General features: G+C 38.6%; 1 protein-coding gene across 3 annotated transcripts in view; it reads left to right on the top strand.

Annotated features, from left to right (window-relative positions):
- PPP2R5B (protein phosphatase 2 regulatory subunit B'beta) overlaps positions 1–25,129 on the top strand; it is a 33,850-nt gene extending 8,721 nt beyond the window's left edge. For all 3 annotated transcript variants that reach the window (XM_053449430.1, XM_053449428.1, XM_053449429.1), the window contains exons 3-14: positions 1,670–1,866; positions 11,747–11,848; positions 12,141–12,233; positions 14,416–14,546; positions 17,230–17,289; positions 19,559–19,667; positions 20,695–20,748; positions 21,052–21,102; positions 22,492–22,611; positions 23,925–24,052; positions 24,462–24,563; positions 24,651–25,129. In XM_053449430.1, the coding sequence (XP_053305405.1) occupies positions 1,670–1,866; positions 11,747–11,848; positions 12,141–12,233; positions 14,416–14,546; positions 17,230–17,289; positions 19,559–19,667; positions 20,695–20,748; positions 21,052–21,102; positions 22,492–22,611; positions 23,925–24,052; positions 24,462–24,563; positions 24,651–24,786 (1,283 nt within the window). In that variant the 3' untranslated portion in view covers positions 24,787–25,129. The remainder of the gene's footprint in view (positions 1–1,669; positions 1,867–11,746; positions 11,849–12,140; positions 12,234–14,415; positions 14,547–17,229; positions 17,290–19,558; positions 19,668–20,694; positions 20,749–21,051; positions 21,103–22,491; positions 22,612–23,924; positions 24,053–24,461; positions 24,564–24,650) is intronic.
- The last annotated feature ends 2,530 nt before the right edge of the window (positions 25,130–27,659 follow it).

The following is a 27,659-nucleotide window of genomic DNA, read 5'->3' as shown; positions in this document are numbered from 1 at the left end:
ACCTAGTTTTAAAAAAAAAGGCTGAATCCGAAGAAAAATATAATATAGATTGCAGCTCTGCCTAGGATCACCACATTTCTTGGGGAAAATGTACTGACCGTGTTATTGCTTTGACATTATTGGGCTTAAGCTATGATATACCTTCCAGGTGGTGAAATATCCTGTTGCACAGGCTGTGGTATATGATGGCGCTATATAAAACAATAAATAATATCAGTAGGCAGCAACCATTTACCCCTCCCCCTTTATTGGCATCAGAAGCCGGTTTTACAGATTTTCATGTTGTTGTGCGTGTTCATTTTTAGTGTATATATGCTTAGTATCTTCCTACAGAGCACTTGTGAGAGGGAGGCATATGGTGACTGTGACATTGTGTAGGTGTCCTTGGTTACAGTCTCTGTAGGGATTGTCCCATGTGTATGAGAATTTGCTGTGTGTTTTTCATTTTTCCCATGCACTCTTTCTTTCAGTCTTGCAGCACTCTCCTTGTATCTCTCTAGCTTCTGCCTTTCTCCACCCATTCCACGTCTTCCCCCCCTCCTTTTTAAAATTGTTCTTCACTCACAATCCCATCCTCCATTTCTCTTTTCCCCTGTGTATTAGCTTATGTTTTCTTATCCTCCTATTACCTTCGATAAGCAAATCTTTTAACTGTTCAGTAAATGCAATAAAGCATGCATAATATGTAAGAATAATGTGAATAATACTATATATATGTATATATGTATATTATAATTGTCCAGCATCTGGCCAATGCTAAATTAACTGAATAATACTATTGTTATACAGGGTTACCTTCTCAAAGTCTGAGATTGCTTTCTCTTTCAAGGATTACGGCTTGAAATAAGAGTAGATCAAATTTTGTTGCTTGTCTGTTTTAACAGCAGTCATAAATATATATATGTGTATATATATATATATATATATATATATATATATATATAAATTTAAATTCATATTGAAGTCGCTTTTCCATGGACTCAAGTTAATGTCACTACATGCAGGATGGTGCATGCATTCTTCAGTTATTTGAGCTAGAAATGTCTGTCTCATTTAACTCCCCAGCTGCCTCTCTTGAAAGCAGGAAAACACCACTCCCATTCTAGTCAATGGAAGATTAGCTCTCTTTGGAATCAACGGGAATAGCAGCAGCCATGTGTGCTATCTGATGTTTTAGTAGCATACAGTAGCCAAGCTTCATGTGAATGACAAGCAAGACGCCATGCATTAATTGGTTATGGTGGGCCCACGGCGGTCATTCATTAGAAGCGCGGCCGCGGTCACTATGGGGAGGAGTGGGAGCAGGTCAGCCAGTTAGGAGGACCTTATGGGAGCGCCGCGGCATGGGGAGGGGCTTGTGGGGGTGGGGCCAAGGGGCGGCAAAATTATGTTTTGCCTAGGGTGGCAAAAACCCTTGCACCAGCCCTGGGTGGGCCATTACATCTGACTTTACGTTTAACTCTAGGCTTGAGTAGATACAATTGATGAAGCTATTGAAGGGGGGGCTAAATGTTTTTTTCATGTATATTTTTTTATTTTCTCAGCACAGCATATACTACAAAACCTAGAGGGCTCTTGCCCTGCTATACCTCTGATATTTGTGGCTTGTCAGCCTCTCATTGTGTATGCCAATCTGCAAGTTCCCATCTTTATTTCTCTTTGTCTATAGATGCTCCTGTCTCTGAACTTCATGATTTGTTCTGTAAGAAGTTGCAGCAATGTTCTGTTATCTTCCATTTCATGGACTGCGTGGCTGATCTCAAAGGCAAAGAGATTAAAAGGGCAGCTCTGAATGAGCTTGTGGAGTGTATTGCAACCAACAGGGGAGTCCTGATAGAGCCAGTGTATCCAGAAATCATCAAAATGGTGAGTCTACATTAAAAAAAAGAAAAGACAGATGGAAAATGATAGATCTATCCCTTCTACCTCAGAGCCAGAATGAATGTGCCAATGCCTTCTCAGGGTTACAGTGAAATCGACAAGAGCTATTGTTTTGTCTCTATCTTTGGGTAAAATAAGCAAATATGATTACTAAATCTTTTTGAATAATCAAAGCAAAGGTGCATCCAATTTAAATGATCCTATAATATGTATTGGGAGAGAGAAACTTATGTGTTTGTTTTTTGCATAAATTGATGGTTTAAAAATATAATACATTATTCCGTGTTTTTCAAAGTGTAACTATTTTGGGGATATTTGGTTTCAATTAACTATGTACATTAGTTCAGTTAAGATTTGTGGAGAACTGTTGATAACAACATATTTATTTCTATATACAGTATTTTTCTCATCCAACCCTTACAAAGGCTACATTTAACAAAAAATCCTGCAATATTTATTTTCCAGCCTTAGAACTGGTTAGATTAGCTGTGGCTGCAGTGCAGTGATATGTCTATGTCTACGTCTAAAGTATGGCAAAGAGGAAGTTTATGTATAGAGTTTTGAATTATTGAAATGGAATTTTTCCCAAAGACAATGCATTTAATTTCAGCCATCTTATGGATGCTGATGTTGTTAATGCCAGACTGTTAAGGCCATGTATGTTAATCTGTGTTGAAACTGTTCATTAAAGGTGGGCCAGACTGCTTGTTGAGTCAGACTCACCTGCAAAATAAGGAAAGTCGATACCAAACATGAGGAGGAGGTTGAGCTGGCTCAGCTTTAGCACACACCTTTCCACTATTGATAAAAAGTGGACTGAGTAAGGACTTTTGGCTGAAGCCAACACCAACACCAGCTATTTTCCCCCTCAAAACTATGGACATTACTGTGTAGTCCTGGGTTAGCATTAATTAATCTCTGTTTTCTTTGCATATACTTTTTTTCTAGTAAATTGGCTGCTTGATTAGTTTTAGAGGCAAATGCAGTACTGTACAGAATGACCATTTATTTACTTACCACTTTCTACAACTTTGTGCCCTTTCCCTGCTCCCCAAGAATCATGTCCATGTTTCCAGATCACTTCCTTCATTACGACCAATGGAAGCTAAAATTCATTGATCAAATAATCTTTCCTGTTAAAGCTTGCGTGAGGAATACAATAGTATAACACTGTGGTATTAGATTTACTGTAAAGGTATAAAAGAAACTTACATTCTGAGTTTTTGTCTGGTGTTTATCTGTAGTTAAGCAGAGGTGCAATGTATCAGCAGAAAGAAAAGCCTGGTCTTGAGTTCTAAAAAAAAATGTTTAAGACTTAACCAGAGAATAAAATATACAGTCATGTGAAGAAAGTCCATCCTGTTTGAGTCATTGAGTCCACCATGTACTCCTCGGTGTACCAAAGTATTTTTAGAGTCAAATGTTAAGCCATCCAGCTTGGCCGAAATTGGGTCATGCAAGAGGACATGCAAGTGATCCCAATCACACCAGCAAATCTACAGCGGAATGCCTGAAAAAGAAAAGAATCAAGGTGTTGCAATGGCCCAGTCAAAGTACAGACCTGAACTCGGTTGAAATGCTGTGGTGGGACATCAATGAACTGAAGTTGTAGAGAAGAGTGGGCCAAAATTCCTCCACAACAATGTGAGAGACTAATAGTAAAAGAAAAATGATTACTTCATGTTATTGCTGCTAACGGTGGTTCTACAAGTTACTGAATCATAAGGTGTACTTAGTGTTTCACACATGGCTTCTCCATTTTGGCTTTATTCTTGTTGAATAAATCATGACACTGTGTAATATGTTATGTGTTTTTCATCTGAGCTTGTATTTAGCTAATTTTGGACCTGCTAAGAAACAAATGATTCTTATTAAGTCCTAGGTAAAGCCAAAGAATGGGTACTTTCTTTTTCACATGACTGTAGCATGCCCCAACTGTCCCCATTTGGGCGGGACAGTCCCGATTTTGGGTCTCTGTCCCGCCTATCCCTACCTTTGTCCCGCTTTGCAGGGGAAGAGGTAGGGTGAGGCGAGAGCCGTTCTCACCTCAGGTGCAGCTGCGGGGGGGGGGACGCACAGCCGTCTGATCAGCAGCACATGTATGTGTATATGTGTGTGTAAGCACAATGCACGTGTATATGTGTGTGTAAAGGCAATTTATGGACAGGTGTATGTAAAGGCAGTCTATGTGTATATGTGTGTGTAAGGGCAGTGTATGTGTGTGTAAGGACAGTGTATGGGCAGGTGTGTGTAAAGGCAGTGTAAGGGTCCTGGGAGGGAGGCTAACATTAACCTTTAATTAAAATAAAAATCTGTGCTGTTGTTGATTACTCTTCCAGTGACTCAGTCGGCATTATGGTGGACACCTGGCTGACTGAGAATTATAGGAATTGTAGTTCACAGCCAGCATCTGCAGCTTTACTGTTGACTGCACTAACCATGATGCTCAGCCAGCATCATGGAAGCAGTATGTCTGACTGATCCTCATGTGAACTGTACTTAACAGCAGATGATATGACAAAAATGCAGTGTGTTTTAAGTAGCGATGCAAGCGCGGAATTGTAAAGTGCAATTGTATTGATGAGTTCCGCGAGAGCGATTAAAAAAAAAAAAAAAAAGTGTCCCTCGTTCACATTTAGAAATGTTGGGAGGTATGCTGTAGGTGATGGTAACCATTGTATAAGTGTAGCTTATTACTCTCTTAAGCCACCCACACATGTTCTTGACAGAAGGAAATATAACTGCTAAATTATACTGTGAAATATATCTGTTCCTGAAGAAATATCATATAAGTGTAGGAGCTTCAACTTGTGGCGTTGATATTAGGAGATGGTGATTCCCCGTGGGCAGACACCTGCCTTGTAGAAAGTAAAGAAGGTGGATAATGTACACATGGAGTTTTCTCGCCCAGCAGATGTGATCTTCCAAAAAAGAGTCATTTTAAAGCGCATGTTAAATGCTTTTTGTTTTCATATGGAGGGGTGTTTCTTATCATATCTATAGCAGGGTTAGCTTTCTGGGGCAGAATTATATATAATATTATTAGTTATAAATATATTATCTATGTATTGTAAGCCTGTAAATGTAGTAAAGGACCTGGTGCCTGGGAGCACTGCCTTTGTGTAAAGATGTGTAAAGATTAGTAATTTGAGAGGTTATTTTAGGAGGTTTTGTTACATGGTGTAGCTACTGTCTTACTCAGTTCATTTTGGTTGCTCCCAACCTAGAAATGGACAAATTTAGACTGTATTGATGTGCACTGTGTCCGATTTTGTTCCACTAGTTATTGCTGATAGTAAATTGTAAAATAAATATTACGTGCACACACCTGGGAGCATTCTAAATTAGCTTACCCAGTACAGTCTTAGTATTATCCTTTTAATAGTCCATTACAAGTATTCTGTTGTAGTGGCTCACTAATGGTGGCAACCAAATGGTTCTAATAATGGTCCTCATGAAGACAATTACTTGTCAGGATATTATAAATGAAACCGTCTGTATGCAAGAATGGATTCCAGCTGTGGTAACCGGTGAGAAAAGCACCATTTAAAGATGTTCAGTTTTAACAGAAATCAAACAGCATTATGCAGTCAGTACCTGCTTGTGTGACCTAAGAATTTTATTAATTCATCCAAACACCCTGAAATTGGTGTACAAACACTGGCATTCAGAGTCAAAACCTGGGAATTCTGCAAGTATGCTTTCAAAGCCATGGAGAGTAATGCATCTGCCCCTTGGCTGAAAATGAACTGCAAAAGTTAAGAAAATTTGTCATTCGTCCCCATGTGTAGCCACATTTTGACGCAATTAAAAGCCGTTTTGATGCTCCTTGATGAAGTAAAGTAGGAACTGTGTGTAGGAGGATACATATCAATGACTGATAGGTAGAAGTAGCCATAAAAACGAGGAGTGGTCTCATTCTTGTTTATGGCTGTGATTGATGGTTCCTATGACCTGTGGGAGTTTTTCCTTAATTTGCTCTGGCCAATAAGCATGTACAAAGTGGGAAGGGACAAGGATTATATACCATATTTGCTCGATTATAAGACAAGGTTTTTTCAGAGCAAATGCTCTGTAAAATAGCCATCGTCTTTTAATATGTGGCATATAGGGGTATAAGGCATTTCTGGAGGCAGAGTGGCATATAGGGGGTGTAAGGCATTTCTGGAGGCAGAGTGGCATATAGGGGGTTAAAAGGCATATCATGGGGCAGAGTGGCATATAGGAGGGTATAGGGCAAATCAGGGAGGCAGAGTGGCATATAGGGGGTATAATGCATTTCTGGGGGCAGATGTGCAAAACTGGGGGGGCAGGTTGGCAAATAAAAGGAAGTAAAAACAAAAAAAAATTCTCAATCCTAGCTTTTATTAAATATGAAAAAATAGTTTACATGAATTAATATTTACTATTTACTTTTCCTTTTTTTCCTTAATTAATATTCAGATTTTGGGGGGTCGTCTTATAATCAGTGTCGTCTTATAATCAACCAAATCCGATACTGTATATATATATATATATATCTCACAAAAGTGAGTACACCCCTCACATTTTTGTAAATATTTTATTATATCTTTTCATGTGACAACACTATAGTAGTGTACAGCCTGTATAACAGTGTACATTTGCTGTCCCCTCAAAATAACTCAACACACAGCCATTAATGTCTAAAAAGTGAGTAAATCCCTAAGTGGAAAAGTCCAAATTGGGCCCAAAATGTCAATATTTTGTGTTGCCACCATTATTTTCCAGCACTGCCTTATCCCTCTTGGGCATGGAGTTCACCAGAGCTTCACAGGTCCTCTTCCACTGCTCCATGGCGACATCACGGAGCTGGTTCGAGACCTTGCACTCCCCACCTTCCGTTTGAGGATGCCTCACAGATGCTCAATAGGGTTTAGGTCTGGAGACATGCTTGGCCAGTCCTTCACCTTTACCCTGGTGTCTAGCGGGGCCAGCCGGTGGACGAAGCACCAGTGTGACATAACTCTCCTGTGCTCCACCATAGAAGCCCCGGCGGAAGTGCCGGCAGCGGAGGTTGTCTACGCGCATTGCGCAGACATCCACCGGCTGTCGGAGAGGAGGATCCAGGTCACCAGCAGAGTCGCAGGGGATCTGGATGCTTGCCCGCAGTAGGGCTAAATTAAAAAGAAGAAAAAAAAATCACGTGCCCGGAACTGCATGTCCCAGGCGTAAGACTTAAAGTGGGGGGAAAAGTGTGGCTTATATTCGGGCAAATACGGTATATATATACCGGGTTGGACCCCCCCCCCTTTGCCTTCAGAACCTCTGTCATTCTTTATAGTGTCTGCCTGCCCAGGCCCAGTGCTCTACCAATACTGCTGCTGCACCTCTTTGACTGTTTTTTACTCTGGGGGAACATTTTTTTACATTTCTATAATGAAAGGCGAGTCCAGACAGTGTCGGATACCTCCCCTTTGGGAACACCCACAGAATGTCATTGCGAAGAAAAAAAAGCCCCTCGAATTTTGTTGCCTGAAAAGAAACACTGCAAAAAACTAAATTAAAAACTATTTTGCTCACCCTGCACATGTCTAATTAGCAGCACCTGTCTTCTACTTAGCATTTTAATTCCTATGGAAGCAGTAAGGGTGTCCTTAGTTTTCCACACATGGCTTCTCCATTTTGGCTTGAATAAATCACACACAGTGTAATATGTAATGTGTGGTTGTTGTTCATCTGAGGTTGTATTTACCTATGTTTTAGACCTACTAAGGAATACATGATTGTTATGATGTCCTAAAATGTAAAACCATAGAATTCAAAGAGGGTGTACTTTCTTTTTCAAACAACTGGAGGATCTATATTGTGTAAACAGAGTATTTGTTCAATGCTTCTTAGATTTGTGTAAAAACTCTGAGATTCAGTGTCAAACCCTAAATGTTCCATCTGAACTTAGCAAAATGGGAAAAACTGTTCAGCAGGCTGATGGGGGAGTGACAAATGAAAGATTGCTTTCCAAGGTCAAGGCAGTTACTGTCCAGGCAAAGACATTGTATAAGATCATTAAGAGAAAAGGTCATGTAACAATCTCATAACAGAGCGAATATATGTAGGTGATTTAAAGAAACTCTGTTGAAGGACCATTTAATGACTAAAACTATATTTTCAGTATCTTATGATGTGTTTTAGTGGGCTATTTATAACCCAGGTGGTATCCTAGCGTGCATGGGTTTCTTCCACGTATGGCAAAGGAATGTCCCAGAAGTGTGCTAGTGCATGGCTAGTTATGTAACAAAGATCTTATGATGCTTTGCTCACAATCATCCTTAATATTGTACTACAATAATGCACCCTGATGGAGATACAATCACTCTCGGTAAAATATACTGATCCCAGGTATGTGATACATGCTCCTAAATATGAAAAGAAACATTAAATGTTGATTAATTTTTGGAAGAGGGAACATACTTGTAATGGACAATATAAATGGACTATATATAAATATTATGACAATATTATGACATATTATAAGAAATAGATGCATGAATTTTTATAGGAAAGTTTGAAGGAGTCATCCTAAATTTCCTTTGGAAAATAAGATCATCATTTTGTAAAGTTATCCCAATTGATTCAATGCAGTCAAGAGATGACTCAGTGCCTTTCAGAATATTTTTACAGAAAGTAGGTTTAAGAAGGCGCTTTTGATGAAATTTCCTAATCCGACCTTGTCCAAGGTCTTAAATTTCTTAATAAGACCTCCAAGGTCTGAAACATGAACTTGTTGAGGAAATTGCTTAGAAGGGTGAGAAAGGATTGTATTCAGGGCTAAGTGAAGAGCTTCCTTGAAATATTTAAAACCCCAAAGGATTCCTTGCTGAACTACTTTAAAAATTGCTGTGTACATGATAAAAAAATGTTTTCAGTAAAACCATCACATGAAACAAAATTAATACATGTTAAAAAAAAATACTCTATTTATTGGTGTAATTAATTGGTGTGAACATTAACAGATATACATATGGACGATGATGTTAAAATTACCATTTTATACACAAAACATACAGTGCTTGTAATTCAACTTTTGTAAGTTTGTTAAACAGCCAGAAGCGTTTTGTTTAGCCATATTAATACAGAAGGGAGTGGTGATAAGCTTGTACTGTTCAGGAGTAGAGGGCCCATATTAATAAAGTGCTACTGGCAGGAGAGATGAGCCTCTGTGTATCAGACAGATCGCAGTAACTGGACTGTATATACTTAATAAGAAACAAATACACACTTCACCCCACTAGTTCTGCAGCGATCCCCAAAAGTACGTGTAATAGTGCAAAAAATATAAAGCAGTATGAGTAAAGGTGAAATATTGCACTCACAAAGCCACCATGGTAAATGAACCCATCAAAATCATGTAAAAAACATCTTCTTTTAATAATTACTATAAAACCAAAGAATAAAAGCACATTGTGCAGTATCCAAAAGTTGTATGGAAGATACCGGATTTGCTCTATTATAAGGCAAGGTTTTTTCAGAGCAAATATTCGAGGCCGTCGACACTTGTGCCGAGGCTTCTATGACGGAGCACCACGTGATGCGACCTTCTGGTGCTCAGTCATAGAAGCCCGGGCAGATGTATATAACTGGGGGGCAGGTTGGCAAATAAAAGGAAATAATAACCAAAAATGCATTTTTGTCAATCATAGTTTTTATTAAATATGAAAAAGTAGTTTACATGTGAATTAATATTTACTAGTGACACATTTTTTCCTATAGGGTAGTCTTATATTCAGGCGTTTTCTTTTTTCTAAATTATAATCAAGCAAATACAGTATATGGTTAAAAACACTTAAAGGAAATAAAGGCACTCCAACTAGTGGTGTGCAAAACAGCAATACAGATGGTTCCAAATGGCTGGAAACTTCTTCTAATGGGACCCAGTCTGTTAGTGGAACTGCCACTTATCCGAAAAGTGAAGATTTTTCATCCAAGTGTGGTATAAATGAGCTTTCTCAACATGTTTCACCAGCTACGCGCTAGCTTCCTCAGGAGTAATAAATAAAAATTGCTATATTTCAGTGGTGGGTAGAGGTCCCTTATATTCAGTTTGGTGAATGTATTCAAATTCGGAACGCCCCTAAAGCCCCATGACACACTTCCTGATTTACGAATAAAGGGAAAAAATTTAAATGAAAAGGTAGATATGTCCATATGGTGGATCTATTTTGCGATTAAAGAGAGAGAAAAATAAATAAATTAGTGGATGTGTTCAAATGGTGGCTGTATTTTGTGAGTAAAGAGGGGAAAAAAAGAAGAAAAAAATGGTAGTAAGATTGTGTTCATCGTCATAGCGATATCTCATATGCCCAAATACATATACAGTCTATAATCCATAAGCATATATAAAGGTACAACATTAAACTTTGTAACAAATAATAAAGGATACTTAAAATCTAATTGCATATGTCGCAGAAAAAGATTAAGACACATTCTGTTCAAGAGTATCCCAAAATATCCATAATAAAATGGGATTTTATAAGGGAACTATGCAGCTTATAACGTTATCATAAACAATATCAATGGAGACATAGGACAATGTCAGTGCCCATGCAAATCAATAAAGGTATGGTGGAGACATCTGAAATAGAGAACAAGTGTAAATGTTTAATATAAATACCGTAGTTTCAATTAAGGAGAAGACAGACACATATATAGACTGTCACACATAGACAGAAAAATATATATACACCACACTTTCATGTTTTAATCAATAAAAGCCAAAACATCTAAATGGGTGTTGAGCCCCCCTTTCCCGTATGTTTTTAGTCTATAAATCCATTCTGTCTCCTTTCTAAATAGTGTTTGTGTTAAATCACCCCCCTCCAGTGGATTTTAACAAGATCGATACCAATGACCAAAAGATCATTTGGTTTAAATTCTTTACATGTATTGTGTTTTTTACTATTATTTTGAATCCCTCCCAGGTGTTCAATACCCCTGTATATACTTAACAAAGTCCTAGAGAGGAAAGCAAGATATTGCTTATGCCTGTGTATAAAATGATCTTTTTAACATTGTATACTTTTATCATAATTTATTAAACATTTCTTGTTTTTATTAGATATTGTCCATATCCATATATAAAACCGTCTGCTTAGGGGACTAGAAACCACAGGGCCCTAGTGTGAAAATTGCCCCATGGCCCCAACAGCTGGTCTGTGCCATCATTGCCCCTTGCCCCCCATTCCAACATACACACATGTGTAAACACACTTACAGAAAATACACACACTTACTCATACTCACTAACACACACGTACACATTTATTGTAACATACACTCCATCTTACCCCACGTACACATCCATGCTCACATGCACAATTACACATCCATGCGCTCACACACACACACACAATTACACATCCATGCTCACACACACAATTACACATCCATTCTCACACACACAATTACACATTGTGTCCCACGCCAGAACACACAAAGGGCTGTGCTTGGTGTTGCGAAGATTTAGTTGACTTTAAGGTCCAGATGTATTTTATTGTTAGAAGCTAGTTATGTATCTTGGCTTTCCACAAAACAAGGGTAACAAAGAAGGGTTTGAGTCACTTGTGAGTACTTTCTATTGCATTTGACACAGTGAGACAGACAAAATGAAACTAAGCATCTATACTATAAACCAGACAGAACCTATTTGCTGTACATTAGGTATGAATTAACAGTTTAACCTTAGCATTTGGCATAAATGCATACTTGCATCCTCCAAGATAAGAATCATAAACAAATTTGTTACATAAACAAATTAATGCAAGGTTGTTGTTCACCTTCTCCAAAAACACAGTTCCCGCTTTTTCTAGAATCGTAGACAGTGACACAGTGATCTTTTCTCTCTTCTCAGATCTCAGTAAACATATTTCGGACACTTCCTCCAAGCGATAATCCAGAGTTTGACCCTGAAGAAGATGAGCCAAATTTTGAGCCCTCGTGGCCACATCTACAGGTACAAAAATAACATGTAACATCCTACATCTGGTACGGTTGTTGCTCCGCCATTTTATTCATATTAATATTTTCTCTTTTCTAGACAACCTTATTTATTCTTTCAGGCAATCTCTTACTTAATCAACCTGCTTTCTTTAAATCCTTCTCCTATGAGCAAATTCTATAATTTCATCTCAGTTCCCATCTAATCTACTTTTTTATGTTGTTTTTCTTCTTCTTTTCATCTTTCTACTTTATTATTGTCATATCTTTTAATCTACCTATATATTCCGCCCTGTCTGTTTCTACAGTTGGTGTATGAATTCTTTCTCCGGTTCCTGGAGAGTCAAGACTTCCAACCATCTCTTGCCAAGAGATATGTGGATCAGAAGTTTGTCCTCATGGTGAGTGTGCATATATTCAATGCATATGTATTGCATCCACCTCTATGTCATTAGAACAACCTTTATATATTCTTTAACTTCCTCAAAGTGAATAAGGCAATGATATGTTTAAGAATACCAACTAGGGCCCCATCTTATCTTCTTTGAGAATGGAGAAGAAGACCAGCATCCTATGTCCCATACATGCTTGTAGTTTGAGGTAACAATTTGCCACAGAAGCTGCAGATGTGTGAAAAAATTAGGGGTGTCCTCCTGGATATGCAGTGTGGTACAAAGCACACCACGCTAATCTAATTAAAGGTCAGGTACTTGGGTTCTTTTAGATCATAAACATATTGTTTTATCATAGTTGCTAAAGTATATATGCAGCATCACTGGATTAAATCCAAAATGAGTTTGTTTTGACATATGAAACTCCACTTTTAATCTCAATAGCGCGATTTTGTTTCTCCAGCCATGTTTTTAAATGTGTTACTATAAGTTTTTGTTTCCCAGTTCTTCTCCAAATGGCATTTTCTGCATTAATATAGACAACAGGGTCAGTCAGTTTGGGCCTATGACTTGTCATATGCAATTTCATTACTCAGTTATTTATTTGCTGAACTGAACATTAAATATAGCCCCACATAAATATTTACCCCCTATGGGTTCATGATTCTTTATTATATTTTATAAGGACATAAACATCCCAATGTTACATTTATTTTGTCAATTTACCGTAGTAATATGCTTCTTGACACAAGTGTGTATATCATCTTCCAATAGTTATATTAACTGTTGATAATCTATAAATATTAGTTATTTATGAGTACTTTATTTATAAAGCCAAAAGTTGGAAAAATGATTTGGCAGGTTGGTAAAATTGGAGCAAATAGATTTTTTTTTTAAGAATATTAATCTTAATTTGTGGCTATAGACGGTAGACTATTTTAAGAGAGCCAAATGAGGGGGTAATAAATATAAATACATAGTCACAAAGTTTCAGAAACTGAGAAGAGGAGTAAACTTTTAGACAGAGGGGTATGTTACCCTGATGTTGGCGTTTATATAGGCTATAGGCTAGAGCTTTTTGCTACCAGATTGCTGTTGACAACTAATGAGGGTTGTAAGATTTAAGCACTGATTTTATAAAAGTGACAGTACCGCAATTAAAATACTGTGTTTGCTCGATTATAAGACGACCCCCCAAAATTTGAATATTTAGAAAAAAAAAGAAAAAGCCTGAATATAAGATTACCCTATAAGAAAAATGTTTTATTAGTAAATATTAATTCACATGGAAACAATTTTTTCATATTTAATAACAACTATGATTGAGAAAAATGCATTTTTTGTTTTTATTTCCTTTTATTTGCCAACCTGCCCCCCAGTTATGCACATCTGCACCCACGACTTGCTACACTGTCCCCTAAATATGCCATATACTCCCGATATGCCACTCTGCCTCCCTGATATTCTTTATATCCCCCTATTTACCACTATGCCCTCCTGATATGCCTTTTACCCCCTATATGCCCCCAATCCGATTTACCGATGCATCCCTAGACTTGTCCCCCATGCTCCAGACTCCCATGTGTCTAGTGGGGACGGCCGGTGAGTGTCTGCGCGATGCCAGAGAGGAGGATCCAGGTCCCCTCTTGTAGTCAGACCTCTATTTGAGGTCTCATTATAAGATGGCCTCGGATATAATACAAGGGGTATTTTTCAGAGCATTTGCTCTGAAAAAACCTTGTCTTATAATTGAGCAATTACGGTAATAGTTAAATAGTTTTTTTTCTGGAATATAGGATCAGCTCCTTTTTCTCTTGGAGCAATATGGCTATACCAATGTTTCAAATGTTAATATCTGTTTTTACACATGTAAAACATTTTTTTAACTGTTTTAATATTACAACTAGACTATAGCACCCACCAAAAAAGATCATCTATTATGCAAATTTCAGCTTCTTTTTTTGCAGTAATAAACAGGAAAATACTAAATGAAAGTAATGCATATTATGACATGAAATCTAGACAAAATAGGGAGCCACTTGCTCTTTATTTTAAATTCCATGATACATCTTTTTCTGTATTTGTACTATTCTGCTCCCAGTTCTTCTTCTGTATTACTTCATCTCCTTCAAAACAGTATTGTGTTTGTGTTTATTGCATTCCCTTTTACCTTTATCATTTGTCTCTCCAGCTCTTGGAACTGTTTGACAGTGAAGATCCTCGTGAACGGGAGTATTTGAAGACCATCCTGCATCGTGTGTATGGAAAATTCCTGGGTCTGCGAGCATACATCAGGAAACAATGCAACAACATCTTCCTAAGGTACAATTTCATAAGAGATCATTGCTCTGTAATTGCTGCATCAGGAAACAAAGGCTCTATCCCAATATCAGTGGAGCCGTGCTACATATGTCCAAGTGAAGATGGGCCATCATGCGTTACCCTTGGTGCATCCACCGAAAGGGTTCCCACTTAGAAGCTCTTGAAAATTCAGATTTCATGGCAATTTCCCATCCATGGTATAAAGTAGTCCCCAATGTCAAGGTGTAGGATGCAGTTCTTATGTATGTCAAAAACGAGTGGAACCTCCCACAAAATAGCATCCACAAAAACAATTGTAAGACACAGATCTCTGCAGCCAGACACTGCAAAGTATGTGTCACTAAACAAAGGCCCCAGGGAAATCAAGTATAAAGAAACCTCGAGTTTCAGGCCCTGGGATTAGCCTTCCAATGTAAATCTTAAAGGATTGCAAAACACAAGGAGATGTATTAATCTTATCAGTCATCAACCAAGCTGACAGCATATGTCTTCAAAAGGATGAAGGTTTTTCAGTGGTTTTTAATACTCGCACAACATCATGAGAATATGTAACAGAACCAACCAGGGAGGAATTAGATTACATTTCTGTTATTGAAAAGTGATGCCACAGTGTCTAGTACAAGATAACTTTACAAAGCTGAATAAATTATATTGTGAAACTTTAGCATCCTCACTACACAATAGCATTGTATATACCGTATTTGCTCGATTTTTTTCAGAGCAAATAGAGGTCTGACTATGAGACTAAGATCCAGATCCCCTGCAGCGCTGCAGGGGACCTGGATCCTCCTGTCTGGTAACCTCCACTGCTAGTGCTTCTGACTCCCTGGTGTGTATTCGGGGGAGCGGGTAGACGTCTACGCGATTTGCGTAGGCAACTTCCACTGCAGCCGGAAGGAGGTGCCGTTAGCAGCGGGGGTTGTCTGCGTCCATCCAGCCAGAGGGTATATGCGTGATGGACGCAGACAACCCCTGCTGCTAACGGCACCTCCTTCCAGCTGCAGCGGAAGTTGCCTACGCGAATCGCGTACATGTCTACCCACTGCCCAACTACACACCAGGGAGTCAGGAGCACCGGTAAGTTTTGGGGGAGAGTGTTAAATGGGGGGCATAAGGCATTTCTGTAGGCAGAGTGCTCTATAATATGACTTTTAACCCCCCTCTGCCTCCAGAAATGCCTTTTAACCCTCTATACGCCACCCTGCCCCACAATATGCCTTTTAACCCCCCAAAATGCCAGAGTGGCATATAGGGGTATAAGGCATTTCTGGAGGGAGAGTGGCATATAGGGCATCAAATGGCATATCATGGGGCACAGTGGCATATAGAGGGTTAAAAGGCATATCATGGGGCACAGTGGCATTTAGAGGGTTGAAAGGCATATCATGGGGCACAGTGCCATAAAGGGGGTATAAGGCATTTCTGGCAAACCTGGGTGCAGAGTGTCAAGCCTGGGGGCAGATGTGCAGAACGGGGGGCAGGCTGGAAAATAAAAGGAAATAAAAACAAAAAAAATATTTTTCTCAATCATAGCTTACATAGTTTACATGAATTAACATTTACTAGTAAAACTTTTTTCCTATAGAGTTGTCTTTTATTCAGGCTTTTTCTTTTTTTCCTAAATTAATATTCAGATTTTGGGGGGTCTTATAATCAGGGTCGTCTTATAATCGAGCAAATACGGTATTAACTCCTTGTCACTGGAACCAAGGGCCTTTAGCCGGTGTTAATGTCCTTCTCATGCTTTCGGGGAATGGTCTTACAAAGCTTCCAGCAGCAGAACTCAATCTTCAGGAGTAGAAAACAATATAGTGCCTTTATCAGCTTTTCTCTCCCAATAAAGTAGACAATTACTAGTACCTAGTATATAGTAAAGCACTCTTTTATAAGGTTAAAGCTGGTACAAGATAACCCAATGATGACAAATCTGACAAATTATATTGGCAACTTTAGCATCCTGATTAGACAAGTCATAGTTAAATAGATTAAACACTTCCCTCTCTGACACCTGGTTTCATTTGAAATTAAAACACGTTTGTACATAAACCATTTACAAAAACAGAAAGTAATAAGACCAGTCCATGTTTTGACATTTTTCCCCTTAGAAAATGGCAACTCGGGGAATGACCCTGTGCCATAGTTGCATGTCTTTCAGACAGAGTTAATGTTTTATCACAGGCCACATGGCAATGTGAGACAGTATCTTTGAGGTCAAAGGAGTTAAGGTCTAACTGTGCATCAGCATCTGTCTCTAGTGTAGAGTTCATGGCAAATATAACTTTGGTCCTTAGAGGCATAGGTTTGGTTATTAGTTCCTGCGGGTATGAGGTGACACTTCATGGATGTCGGTTCATGCCCAACAGCTCATTAACAAAAACAGAAAGTAATCAGACTTGTCAATGTTGTAACATTGTGCCCGATTCTGAATCTGTTCCTTTGTGCCATGACATGTGATGTGTATCAACGAGGTGTTAAGAGTTAATCAATATACTAATATGTCTCTCCAGACATTATTTATTGACATATATCTAAGTGTGAATTTTGCGTGTGAAAAGTTAATTTCTCATGCTCTGCCGTAGTACATTGCCATATTATTCCTTGATTGTAATCGTGCTAACGTCTCTTTGCACCAGTTTTACAGGTTCTACATTTATTAAAATTCCACTTCCTTCTTTTCTTGCAGATTTATCTATGAAACAGAGCGGTTTAATGGTGTAGCTGAACTACTGGAAATTCTGGGCAGGTGGGAGCCTAGCACATTGATGTCTTTTAACAAATGTAACCCTTTACAATGTTAACTATCACCCCTAGAGTTTTGATCTTTTTATAGCCATGTCAAGTAGCTAAAGAATTAATCACATTAAATTTTTTAAAATCATATACTGTTTTTCAACTCTGTTTTTCTTTTGCAGTATACAGTCTAAAACAAGCTTCTGGTTTACCCACAACTAAATATTTTATTTAGCGTTTGAATTGCTTAAACATGCCTTCTGCTCCCTGTAGCACATAATCTATCCAGTAAAGAATTTGTATGAAAGTTTTAGGCAGGTGTGAAAATATGGCGTAAAGTAAGAATACTTTAAAAATTAGAGACGTTAATAGTTTTCTAGAATTTAACAATATGCAAATCAAGTGAACAGGAGCAACAAATCAAATCAATATTCAGTGTGACCTCCCTTTGCCTTCAAAACAGTATCAATTCTTCTACATACGCTTGCACAAAGTTGAGGATTTTGTAGACATAAAGTGAGGTCATCAATTTAATATGTAGGTTGAAACACAATCATTAACTGAAACAGAAACAGCTGTGTATGAGGAATATATCTGGTTGAGGAACATCAAGCTCACTAAAGAGGTGAGGTTTATGAATACAGTTTAATGTCAAAAGTCATACACCAAAACAAGACACAAGTTAATTATATGGCATCAGCAAGGTCTCTCCCGTGCAGAAAATTATAGGCAGACAGGGATTAGATATGTTCTGTACCAGCTCTTTTGAATAAGCACAAAGAAACGGGCAATGTTGAGGACAGTAGATGCAGTGGTCAGCCAAGCAGATGAAAGACACATCATGCTTAATTCCCTTTGCAATAGAAAGATGTCCATCAGTGCCAACAGCTCAGCTTTGGCAGAAAACAATGGGACCCTGGTACACCCATATACTGTTTGGAAAACTCTGGTCAGAAGTGGTCTTCATGGAAGACTTGCGGCCAAAAAACTATACCTCCGACATGGAAACAAGCCCAAGCGACTCAACAATTCAAGAAAGTACAGAAACTGGGGTGCAGAAAAATGCAAAAAGTCATAGGCATACCTGGGAACTTCTGGGCTCCGGCTACCCGGAGCCTTCCCTTGCGGGACGCAGCCAGAGCTGCCCACTGACGTCAGCGGGTGGTCCCGTGTAAACACCCCCATTAAAAGGGAAAATGGGCGTGGAATGGGGTATGTCAAGATCCTGTGACCCGGAGGATTCGGGTCTTGCTCCTTCATAAGCTCCTTCATAAGCACATAGAACCTAGTTTGTTTCAAACATACAGTATATTGCAGCTAGGGTTAGTAAATACTTCAGCTGTTGAGACTGCATTTCCCATGACTCTCAGCCAGTCTGGTAGGTTAAGCATCACGGCAAAGTGAGTACTCAACAACTGGAGTGTCAAAGGTTAATTTTTATATGATTATGGATTGATACTGCTGTGGAATGCACATCTTATGATTCTCACTCCATTTGGTTGGTCTACAGTACAAACACTAACTTTTGTTGACTTCATGTACAATAATATTCAGCCATCCACATTGCTAGCTGAACTTCATGGAAACTGTAGTTATATAGTGTGGTTGTGGTGGCCTACAGTACACTTTGTTGTTGTTGACTGCAGCTCCCATGATATACAGTCAGCCCTTACTGGTTGAACACCATAGGATTGTAGAATGGGGTAGCAGTGACTAATCTTTACCACTCCAGCTATTGTAAACTGAGGTTCTAATGTTGCACATGAATATGCTTGTCTGTTATCTTCTACTGCCATGGCCATATAATCATACCTGGGAACTTCTCGGCTCCGGCCAGGACTGCACACTGACAACAGCGGGACCGTCAGTGTGGTGGGCAGTCCCGCTGATGTTGGTGGGCGGCCCTGCTGATGTTGGTGGGCGGTCCTGCTGGCATCGGGGGGGGGTTCCTGCTGACGTCTGGGGCGTTCCCGCTGACGGCAGCGGGAAACACCCCGATTTAAAGGGGTGTGGGCGTGTCAAGACCCTGCTGCCCCAACCCGGAGGATTCGGGTCTTGACCCGGAGAACCGGAGGAGCAGCTCTCACCCGGCAATCTCCGGGTCAAACCCGGAGAGCTCCCAGGTATTCATATCATTTCTCCTATTAATGGGTAACTAACCCCTTTCCTGAGCCATCATGGACATCCGTGTTCACAGTACTGTGTATATATCCATTTTTGATGAAAGATTCACACACCTTGAATACTAGATCATCTTCCATGATGCCCCTTTTTTTTTGCAGTATCATAAATGGGTTTGCTTTACCTCTGAAGTCTGAACACAAGCAGTTTCTTGTTCGAGTTTTGATACCTCTTCATTCTGCAAAGTCCCTCTCTATATTCCATGCACAGGTAATGCACACGGTTTAATAGGAAGTTAAGATTGTAGAGCAGATTTTTCTATACCAAGATCGGCCCATAATGCATGATGAAGTTGTAATCACATGTCTTAGTGAGCAAAACTCTATTACTCTCTAACCGTAGAGAAATAAACTGATAACAGAGGAGGGCTGGCATCCTTCAGCCCAGGGGGCTAGCGTGATCCGTTAAAGTATTCCAAAGCATAAATTGGCAGACAGCACTCCCAGTGTGCAGTATTTAATATAGAAATATGGCACTTGGTGGCAGATAAAACCATTCGGACCATCTAGTCTCGTCGGTTTTTCCTGTTTTAGAGACTCAGGAGCCATATGCCTTTTTAGTAATATTAAACATGCATTCAAGAAAACAAACTTCATGGAAGGATTTTGGTTGTATTATCATATGCGATATGTTCATACCTTCCCAACTTCTACGATCCCGATTCGCTGGGGGGTGGAGTTTGCAAGGTAGAGTGTCACTCAAACTGGCAGCACTACTGCACATGTGCAGTATACAGTATACAGAATTGTGATCCCGCTGTCCCGATGAGCTTTATCTCTGTCCTGAAAAGCGGCACAGAGGTAGAGCTCAGTCGGATAGAGTGGCAAAAGCAGGACTGTTTGGAGCCATGCATGTTTTCTGTCCTTTATAATGTAGACAGCCATTGTTGGCTTCATTTGGAAATGTGTAATGGTTAGATCCCTGCATTTAATGTAACACTTTCCCTCCACGCCCCTTCTGCCCCTCTTACAGTTCTTGGATATTTCAGTCCTTAAATGTATGTAGTATCTTCGCATAGAGGTCCCGGAGATAGAGGTCCATTATGTAACTGCAACTGCAGACAGTCAATCTATATATATATATATATATATATATATATACAGTTTAGGGGAGAAACTCAGACATCTGTTCTGTCCACTGTCCATTGACTCTCACCCTGCACATACAAGAAGCAGCCCCAACACATCTATCACTGAAATGGCTGACACAATTTAAACGGATATTCTTGCCTTCATAGCTTGCATATTGTGCAGTTCAGTTCTTGGAAAAAGATTCTTCGCTAACCGAGCATGTAAGTAAATATACCTTCTTCTCAAAGTAATAAATTAACATAGGCCTTCTTTCATCTTAAAATGAAATGTTGTATAACTCTACTTTAAACCCCTTTTTTGTATAATCCTGTATCATACATCTGATATTAAGAGTAAAATGTAAAAATTATAATGTGGAATATAACTAATGTTGCATGGGTACCCATGATGCCCAGTTTACACTTATATTTTATGATGGCAGTGACACCTAGTGGGCATTGTAGCTGTTGCACCTTTCTGTAAAATTCTTCTAAAGTTATAATTAGCAATAATTTCCTTTCCAGGTTATCCGGGGTTTGTTAAAATATTGGCCAAAGACCTGCACCCAGAAAGAGGTACATCATGTTTGTTATTTATGTGGTCATCAAAGTTCAAAGTCACTTAAAACTATTAGGATGCTATCCACGAAAAGCTTCCATGGAAACCACAGGAGCAATTATAGGAGGCTGAATACAGAAAAATTAAATGTTGTACATAACACTGTTTTATTATCTCTACATAATCTTCCTGGGCTCTATAAATATCATATCATTTGTTAAATACTTTTTCACATTTATAACTTTCTTTGGAAAGACATATATCCGTTTTATAATTTTGTATATATGTGTACTTGAATATAATAAAAGAACTGTACTTCCTTTTGTGTAGCATTTCCACCGCAGATCTATGTATAGCTATACAACATACAGTATATACTACATATGCACACTATATAGACAAAAGTTTTGGGTCACCTAACCATTACACCAGCAGGGACTTTTATGACATCGCATTCTAAATACATAGACATTAATATAATGTTGGTCCCCTCTTTTGCTGCTATAACAGCTTCCACTCTTCTGGGAACTTCCACAAGATTTTGGAGTGCCCATTGGGATTTTCTGCCCATTTATCCAGTAGATCATTTGTGAGGTCAGGCACTGATGTTGGATGAGAAGGCCTGACTCGCAATCTCCATTCTAGTTCATCCCAAAAGGTGTTAGATGGGGTTGAGGTCTCTGTGCGGGCCAGTCAAGTTCTTCCACACCAAACACATTCAACCTTGTCTTTATGGACCTTGCTTTGTGCACTGGGGTGCAGTCATGCTGGAATAGAAAAATTGCCCCCAAACTGTTTCCACAAAGTTTTAAGCATAGCATTGTCCAAAATGTCTTGGTATGCCGAAGCATTAAGATTTTCCTTCACTGGAAGTAAAGGGCCTAGCCCAAACCCTGAATTCAATAGCTAAGAGGTGTGTCCCAATACTTTACTCAATATAATGGTGTACAAAGCAAAATACTGTATTGGGCCGATTATAGGCCGTACCCCCCCCCCACACTTTAAGTCTTTATCTGGGGGGCAGAGTGATGTATCTAAAAGGAAGGTGCATTATAAATTAAGGGGAGGGACCTTAAAATGGCTATTGGTTTGCCAAATTTCTGTTTGTATAAAACATATGCTGACTAACTGCATAGAGACCAAAATGTTAAAATGTATGTATTCCTGTTCATTAGATAAAATACTGTTTTACCATTCCACTCATGTATATTTTTTCTTTAAAAATAATTTTTTCTTTAAAATAGCACTAAACTTCAAGGGTGCGGCCTATAATCGAGCCAATACTACCGTATACGTAAATGTAGATATACAGTAGATGCACACACTAGATGTATACTAATGATCTCTATGGAACTGTATATCTTGTATATTTTAATCCTTTAAAATATTGTCTGCTTTTCAAACAGGTGATGTTCCTGGGTGAGTTGGAGGAGATTCTTGATGTCATTGAACCTTCACAATTTGTGAAGATTCAGGAGCCTTTATTTAAACAGATAGCCCACTGTGTCTCAAGCCCACACTTTCAGGTGTATACCTATTATAAAACATATTTACTAGCGTACGTGTATATTTGTGTTGGATTAAATCCAAATTATCGGATCATCATAAATTATTATATTTCCAAGTCTAAATCTCATTGTTATGGTTATGGTTAATAAAGTGAGTATGATGCTATATCACAGCTGTAAAGGTTTATTTAAAAATTCAGATTATTTCAGATAATAGTGATGGTTCAAATGTGGTTCCTAGGATTACCCCTAAAATGTTTAGTTAAAATGTATTTAGTGAAGGGTATGAGTTAGATATGGGTTATAATTTAAAATTGGATCAAAATGTAGGGTAGTTTCTGTAGTTAGTTTGTTTTGAGATCGGTATTTGGTATAAGAGTTGGTTTAACCACTTCATGACAACTGAGTTGCCAGGCACATCACGGAAAAACATCCAGTTGGCAACAACTGATGTGGTTGGTATATCATGACTTTAAAAGGGTAGAGAAAGGGGTCTACAGGGCATTCATCAACACCAAGATTGGCACCAGGGGCCCCATGTGGCCTCTTGCCTGGACGTCAACACCTGCCATATATATAATATTGTCACAAAAGGATACAAAAAATAAAATCAGCCGTTGTCACAACGGGGTTAATAAATAATAAGTAAAGGCAATAACAGCATCAGGGTATGCAAAAATGGCTATGCACAGCCAAAATAATCCTGAACTGGATGCAGACTGAGCATTAATGAAGATCCTGACTAAGTTTAAGGGAGGAGGACTTATTGTAATTTAGTACGTATCTTTAATGAATATTTTGAGCAACATCGCAGGTACATTGAATAAAGACATTGCAATATAACACATCCTTTAGGGAAAGGAAAACTACAAACCAGAGTAATAGAGGTATTGTCAGTACTTTCCCAGTTATCAATCTTTTTATACATGTTAATAAAAGTATAAATAACAATAGTGACACCTGTGTTATTGCATTTAGAAGAAATATCCATGTGGGTAATAAAGCATAAAAGTGTACAAAACAAAAAGGTAAAAGTAAAATACAAACATAAGTACATACTTTTACCCTTCCTTTATAATAACATTACTGTTTCTATTTACTGGTGTTTGTCTTAACCCCTATAGGCTATTTGAGATTTTTTTCCCCTCTCCATAGTTGTTTAGCTTTCCTTTAATCCCGTCTGCATATATCCCATTGTCCCCAAGCACTTTAACTTCTTTCGACTGACTTGCTTAGCTCACTATTTCCCCTTATTCTTGGCTTCCTCTCTTGCTCACATGTTTTTCCCATGCGCTATACTTGCTTGTCGCTAACTCTTCTGCTTTTCTTAGGTTGCTGAAAGAGCACTTTATTTCTGGAATAATGAATATATTCTCAGCCTGATAGAGGAGAACTGCCACACCATTCTTCCACTGATATTCAGCACCCTCTATCAGGTGTCCAAGGAACACTGGAACCAGTAAGTGCCTTACTGTACAAAATCCACATCCTGGTGACTAAATAACATGGATGATCTGGAATAGTAGTCAATGTTAGATTCAAGATAAAAATAGTGTTCTACACTTAAGAGGAAGAAGCACAAATGTTGTAATCTTAACATTGCGGTTTATTTATAAAATTTGAAAGGTTTGAAAAGTGGTCATATCACCATAGCAACCAATGAAATAGTTCAATAGCAGTACCATTTAACTGGTTGTTTGCGTGATAAAACCAGTTTTAACATGGTAACGTCATAATAATTTACCACATAATTAATTCCCTTGTTCCTACACTTCTCATTCCTTTTTCATGTCCCACATGTTTTGTTTTTTCATTTCTGTTTTAAATACATTTTATCTTCTTTGCAATTTCTCTCTCCACCTCTACAGGACAATTGTATCATTGATTTATAATGTACTAAAGACGTTTATGGAGATGAATGGCAAACTGTTTGATGAACTCACAGCATCCTACAAACTTGACAGGCAACAGTGAGTATATAACTATAAAGACATTTTAAGATCTTGAAAATTAATTTTTCCTGCACTAAACAAACATCTTTATTTATTTCGCTGCAGGGAGCTAAAGCGTGAGAAGGAACGTCAGGAGCTATGGAGAAAGTTAGATGAGCTCCGTCTTAAGAAATTGAATGGTCTCGAAGAAGCTCAGATGAACCAACTTAACCTACAGCACAGCAGAGGAAGTAAGAGTTAGGAGACCCCCTAAGCCACATTCCACCATTTACCAGAAGACCACTGCGGCCAGCCCAACCCCCTCCTCCCCATGGTTTAACCGTCCTTTGCTTAGATTCCTCACTTCTTCCCAAAGAGAGGGGGGAGCTCAAGTTTCTTGCTTGCTGTGACCCTACAAACAACATCAAAATCTGTACAAGTATCTGGAAAAAAGATGTTTTCACTTTACAGCAAATGTCTTTTCCACTTTCTGACAGCACGTCAGTTTTGCACCTAACATTCTGGGAAAAGCCATTAAACATCTACCTAGGAATTCTAGGAACAGGTTGGTCATTTATCACCATTTTTACCTCCTCTCTACAAAAGCATAAGCTTCTTTCAAAAGGCACCGAAAAATCTCTGTCTCTTCCTATCTTGTGGGAACAGGAGCTTCTGGAAAGTTCCCTCTGTCATGCCCTGTTTGTGAAACCAAAGGCTTCTGGGAAAGCCTGTCACTAAACCACTTTTCTTCAGCTCTGTCATTTTCTGACTGTGAGAGCAGAGGCTTCTGGGAAAGCCTCTTAACAGTCAGCTACTATCAGTTCTTAAATGTGAAAGCAGGCGATTGTGGAAGGGCCTATGTCTCCTGCCTGTCTCTCTGTAAGTGAGGCAGAGACTTCTGGGTAAGTCTCTTTGCCAATAATCTTTATCCCGTCAATAAGACGAGAAGCTTCTGGGAAGCCAACTGTATTTGACTTCTGTTTCCCCCGTTCAACACACAAAGGAATCAGGGACACAAATAAACTTAAAAACGAGCCTGGAAGGATAGGTGTCTGGGAAGCCGAGCCTGTCCTCCCGTAACCAATGAATGGCCATTCCCCACCTATGGATAACACAATCAAATAAACCATAATTACAAGGACACTCAGCAGAAAAGGAATTCTCGAAATGTCTTGGTTTTCATTATTATCTACTACAGTTCACATTGCCCTAGGAGTAGCACATCCTGGCAGAAAATGTTGACATGTAGCTATGGCAATGTGAAAGCAAGTGGTGATTACCTGTACTGCAAACCAATGTTTAACCATGTCTAATGTTTGTTTATCACTCAAAACCGTATAAAAGCAGGGCCTTCATGAAGACTATGCTGTCCCAAAAGGTTTGGGACTATGGCTTTGTTTTGCATAATATAGTTAAAACTGTTTCCTGCAGCAAGGTCTTACATCTCCTCAATCAGCACCATTAATTTATTGGCTTACATATACGTTATTCTAGTAAAGTCCTCGCTGTTCCAAGTGGCAGTCATTTATATTTCAGCAAGTGTAAACTGTGGTTTACTAGCCAGCTTTAGCATTTCTTGAAACAAATTGGTGTATGCCTCTTGCTGTCTGTGAGAGCAGAGGATCATGAGAAGAGTACTGTTTCATTGTTTATCACCAACAGAAAATGCTTCTGGGAAGCTTTCTTACAACAATTCCATCTTGACAGTCCCTGGCCACAGAAGGACAATCATCAAAAACAGTACAAACAGTTCTTGTTTTCAATCATGGGAAAACTGACTTCCTGGAAATTGCAAAGCCTCTTCCTTTCAAGAACCCAGTCATGTTGGAAAATGCAGCCACAAACCATAACGTTTAGTCACTAATGGAAGTCCCTGAGAGCAAAAGATTCTGGATATTCTTCTATTAGCAGGACTGGCATTAATATTGGAATAGCACTAAATGTTCAGGTCACAATCTGTAGTAGCATCTTGCCTCAAAATGTGTATCAATCATCAGTTGTTATTTATGGATTTAAATGTCATCACTATTAGTTGATGAGACAAGGCATTCAAATCTAATATTCTGCTTATATTCCATAAACCTCATACATTAAAATTAATTTTGTCAAACTTCATTGCAGCAGATTTGGGCCCCAGAATAGCCCCAAAGGCTGTTATTTTTCAACAATGAACCAGAAGACATGGTTGTGGCAAGGGGTATTTCTGAAGCCCTTTGGATATTCGGTTAATTTCAGTGTTCTCTAGTTAAGCTCTAAAGGGTTGCGCAAACCCTATATGTTGTCAGTGAACAATCCCCATATCATTTTAATGTATAAACCCCAATACATGATAGATTCATAGTTAACAGTGGGATTTCATAAGCGGGTACACCTATCAACGGAAAATTATACTCTTCAGAGTCATTTAGGGAAAAAATGATGGCAAAATAAAGCTAACCTAGGTATTAAGCATGAAATAGATAGTGATATGTTTCCATTATGACATTAATACAGTGATACAACATTGTGGACGACACAACATTTTTTAACGATGCCCCTGATCTTTCTATTCATAACTATAAAAATAAACCGCAATCTGGACTCAGGCAACACCCTTGTGCCACTTTTAACTTTCTCTGTCCTCTCTGTTCTTTAACTTCAAAATCCATTCATAAATATACAGAGGCGCTATATCTCTGCCTTTCTCCAAGTGTGTGTATTGGGGGACCTCATTTCTCTTATTAACGGTATAAAATAGCCTATTCTCAGACAAAAATATATATAACATTCAATGTTTTCATTTTTATTTTTTTAAATGATTATTTATGGTATTATTTATTTCATATTTAATATGATTAACATTTTAAATATTTAATTCACTGAGGGGAGGAGTGGGGTAAATACAATATTTAACCTGTTCACTGAATTAAATGCTGGGTCTCAGAAATCTGTCTAATTTTTATGTCTATACATTGAATGATCAGTGGTAGATATAATATGCAGCGAATGGCTGATTTCATGGGAAAAGCTAAAATGGCTGTATGTTTGGATGTAACTGTTGGGCTGTTTATGAAAGTAAATAAAATTCAGAGCTACACATATAATGTTTTTTTAAAGACACTGGTCCATATCTGTACAGAGTGATTCTAGGGCAGA

This window comes from Spea bombifrons, chromosome 10, assembly GCF_027358695.1.
Source record: "Spea bombifrons isolate aSpeBom1 chromosome 10, aSpeBom1.2.pri, whole genome shotgun sequence".
NCBI classification, from domain to species: Eukaryota; Metazoa; Chordata; class Amphibia; order Anura; family Pelobatidae; genus Spea; species Spea bombifrons.
Note: the sequence above shows the minus strand (reverse complement) of the source record. Positions and strands in the feature narration are given on the sequence as shown.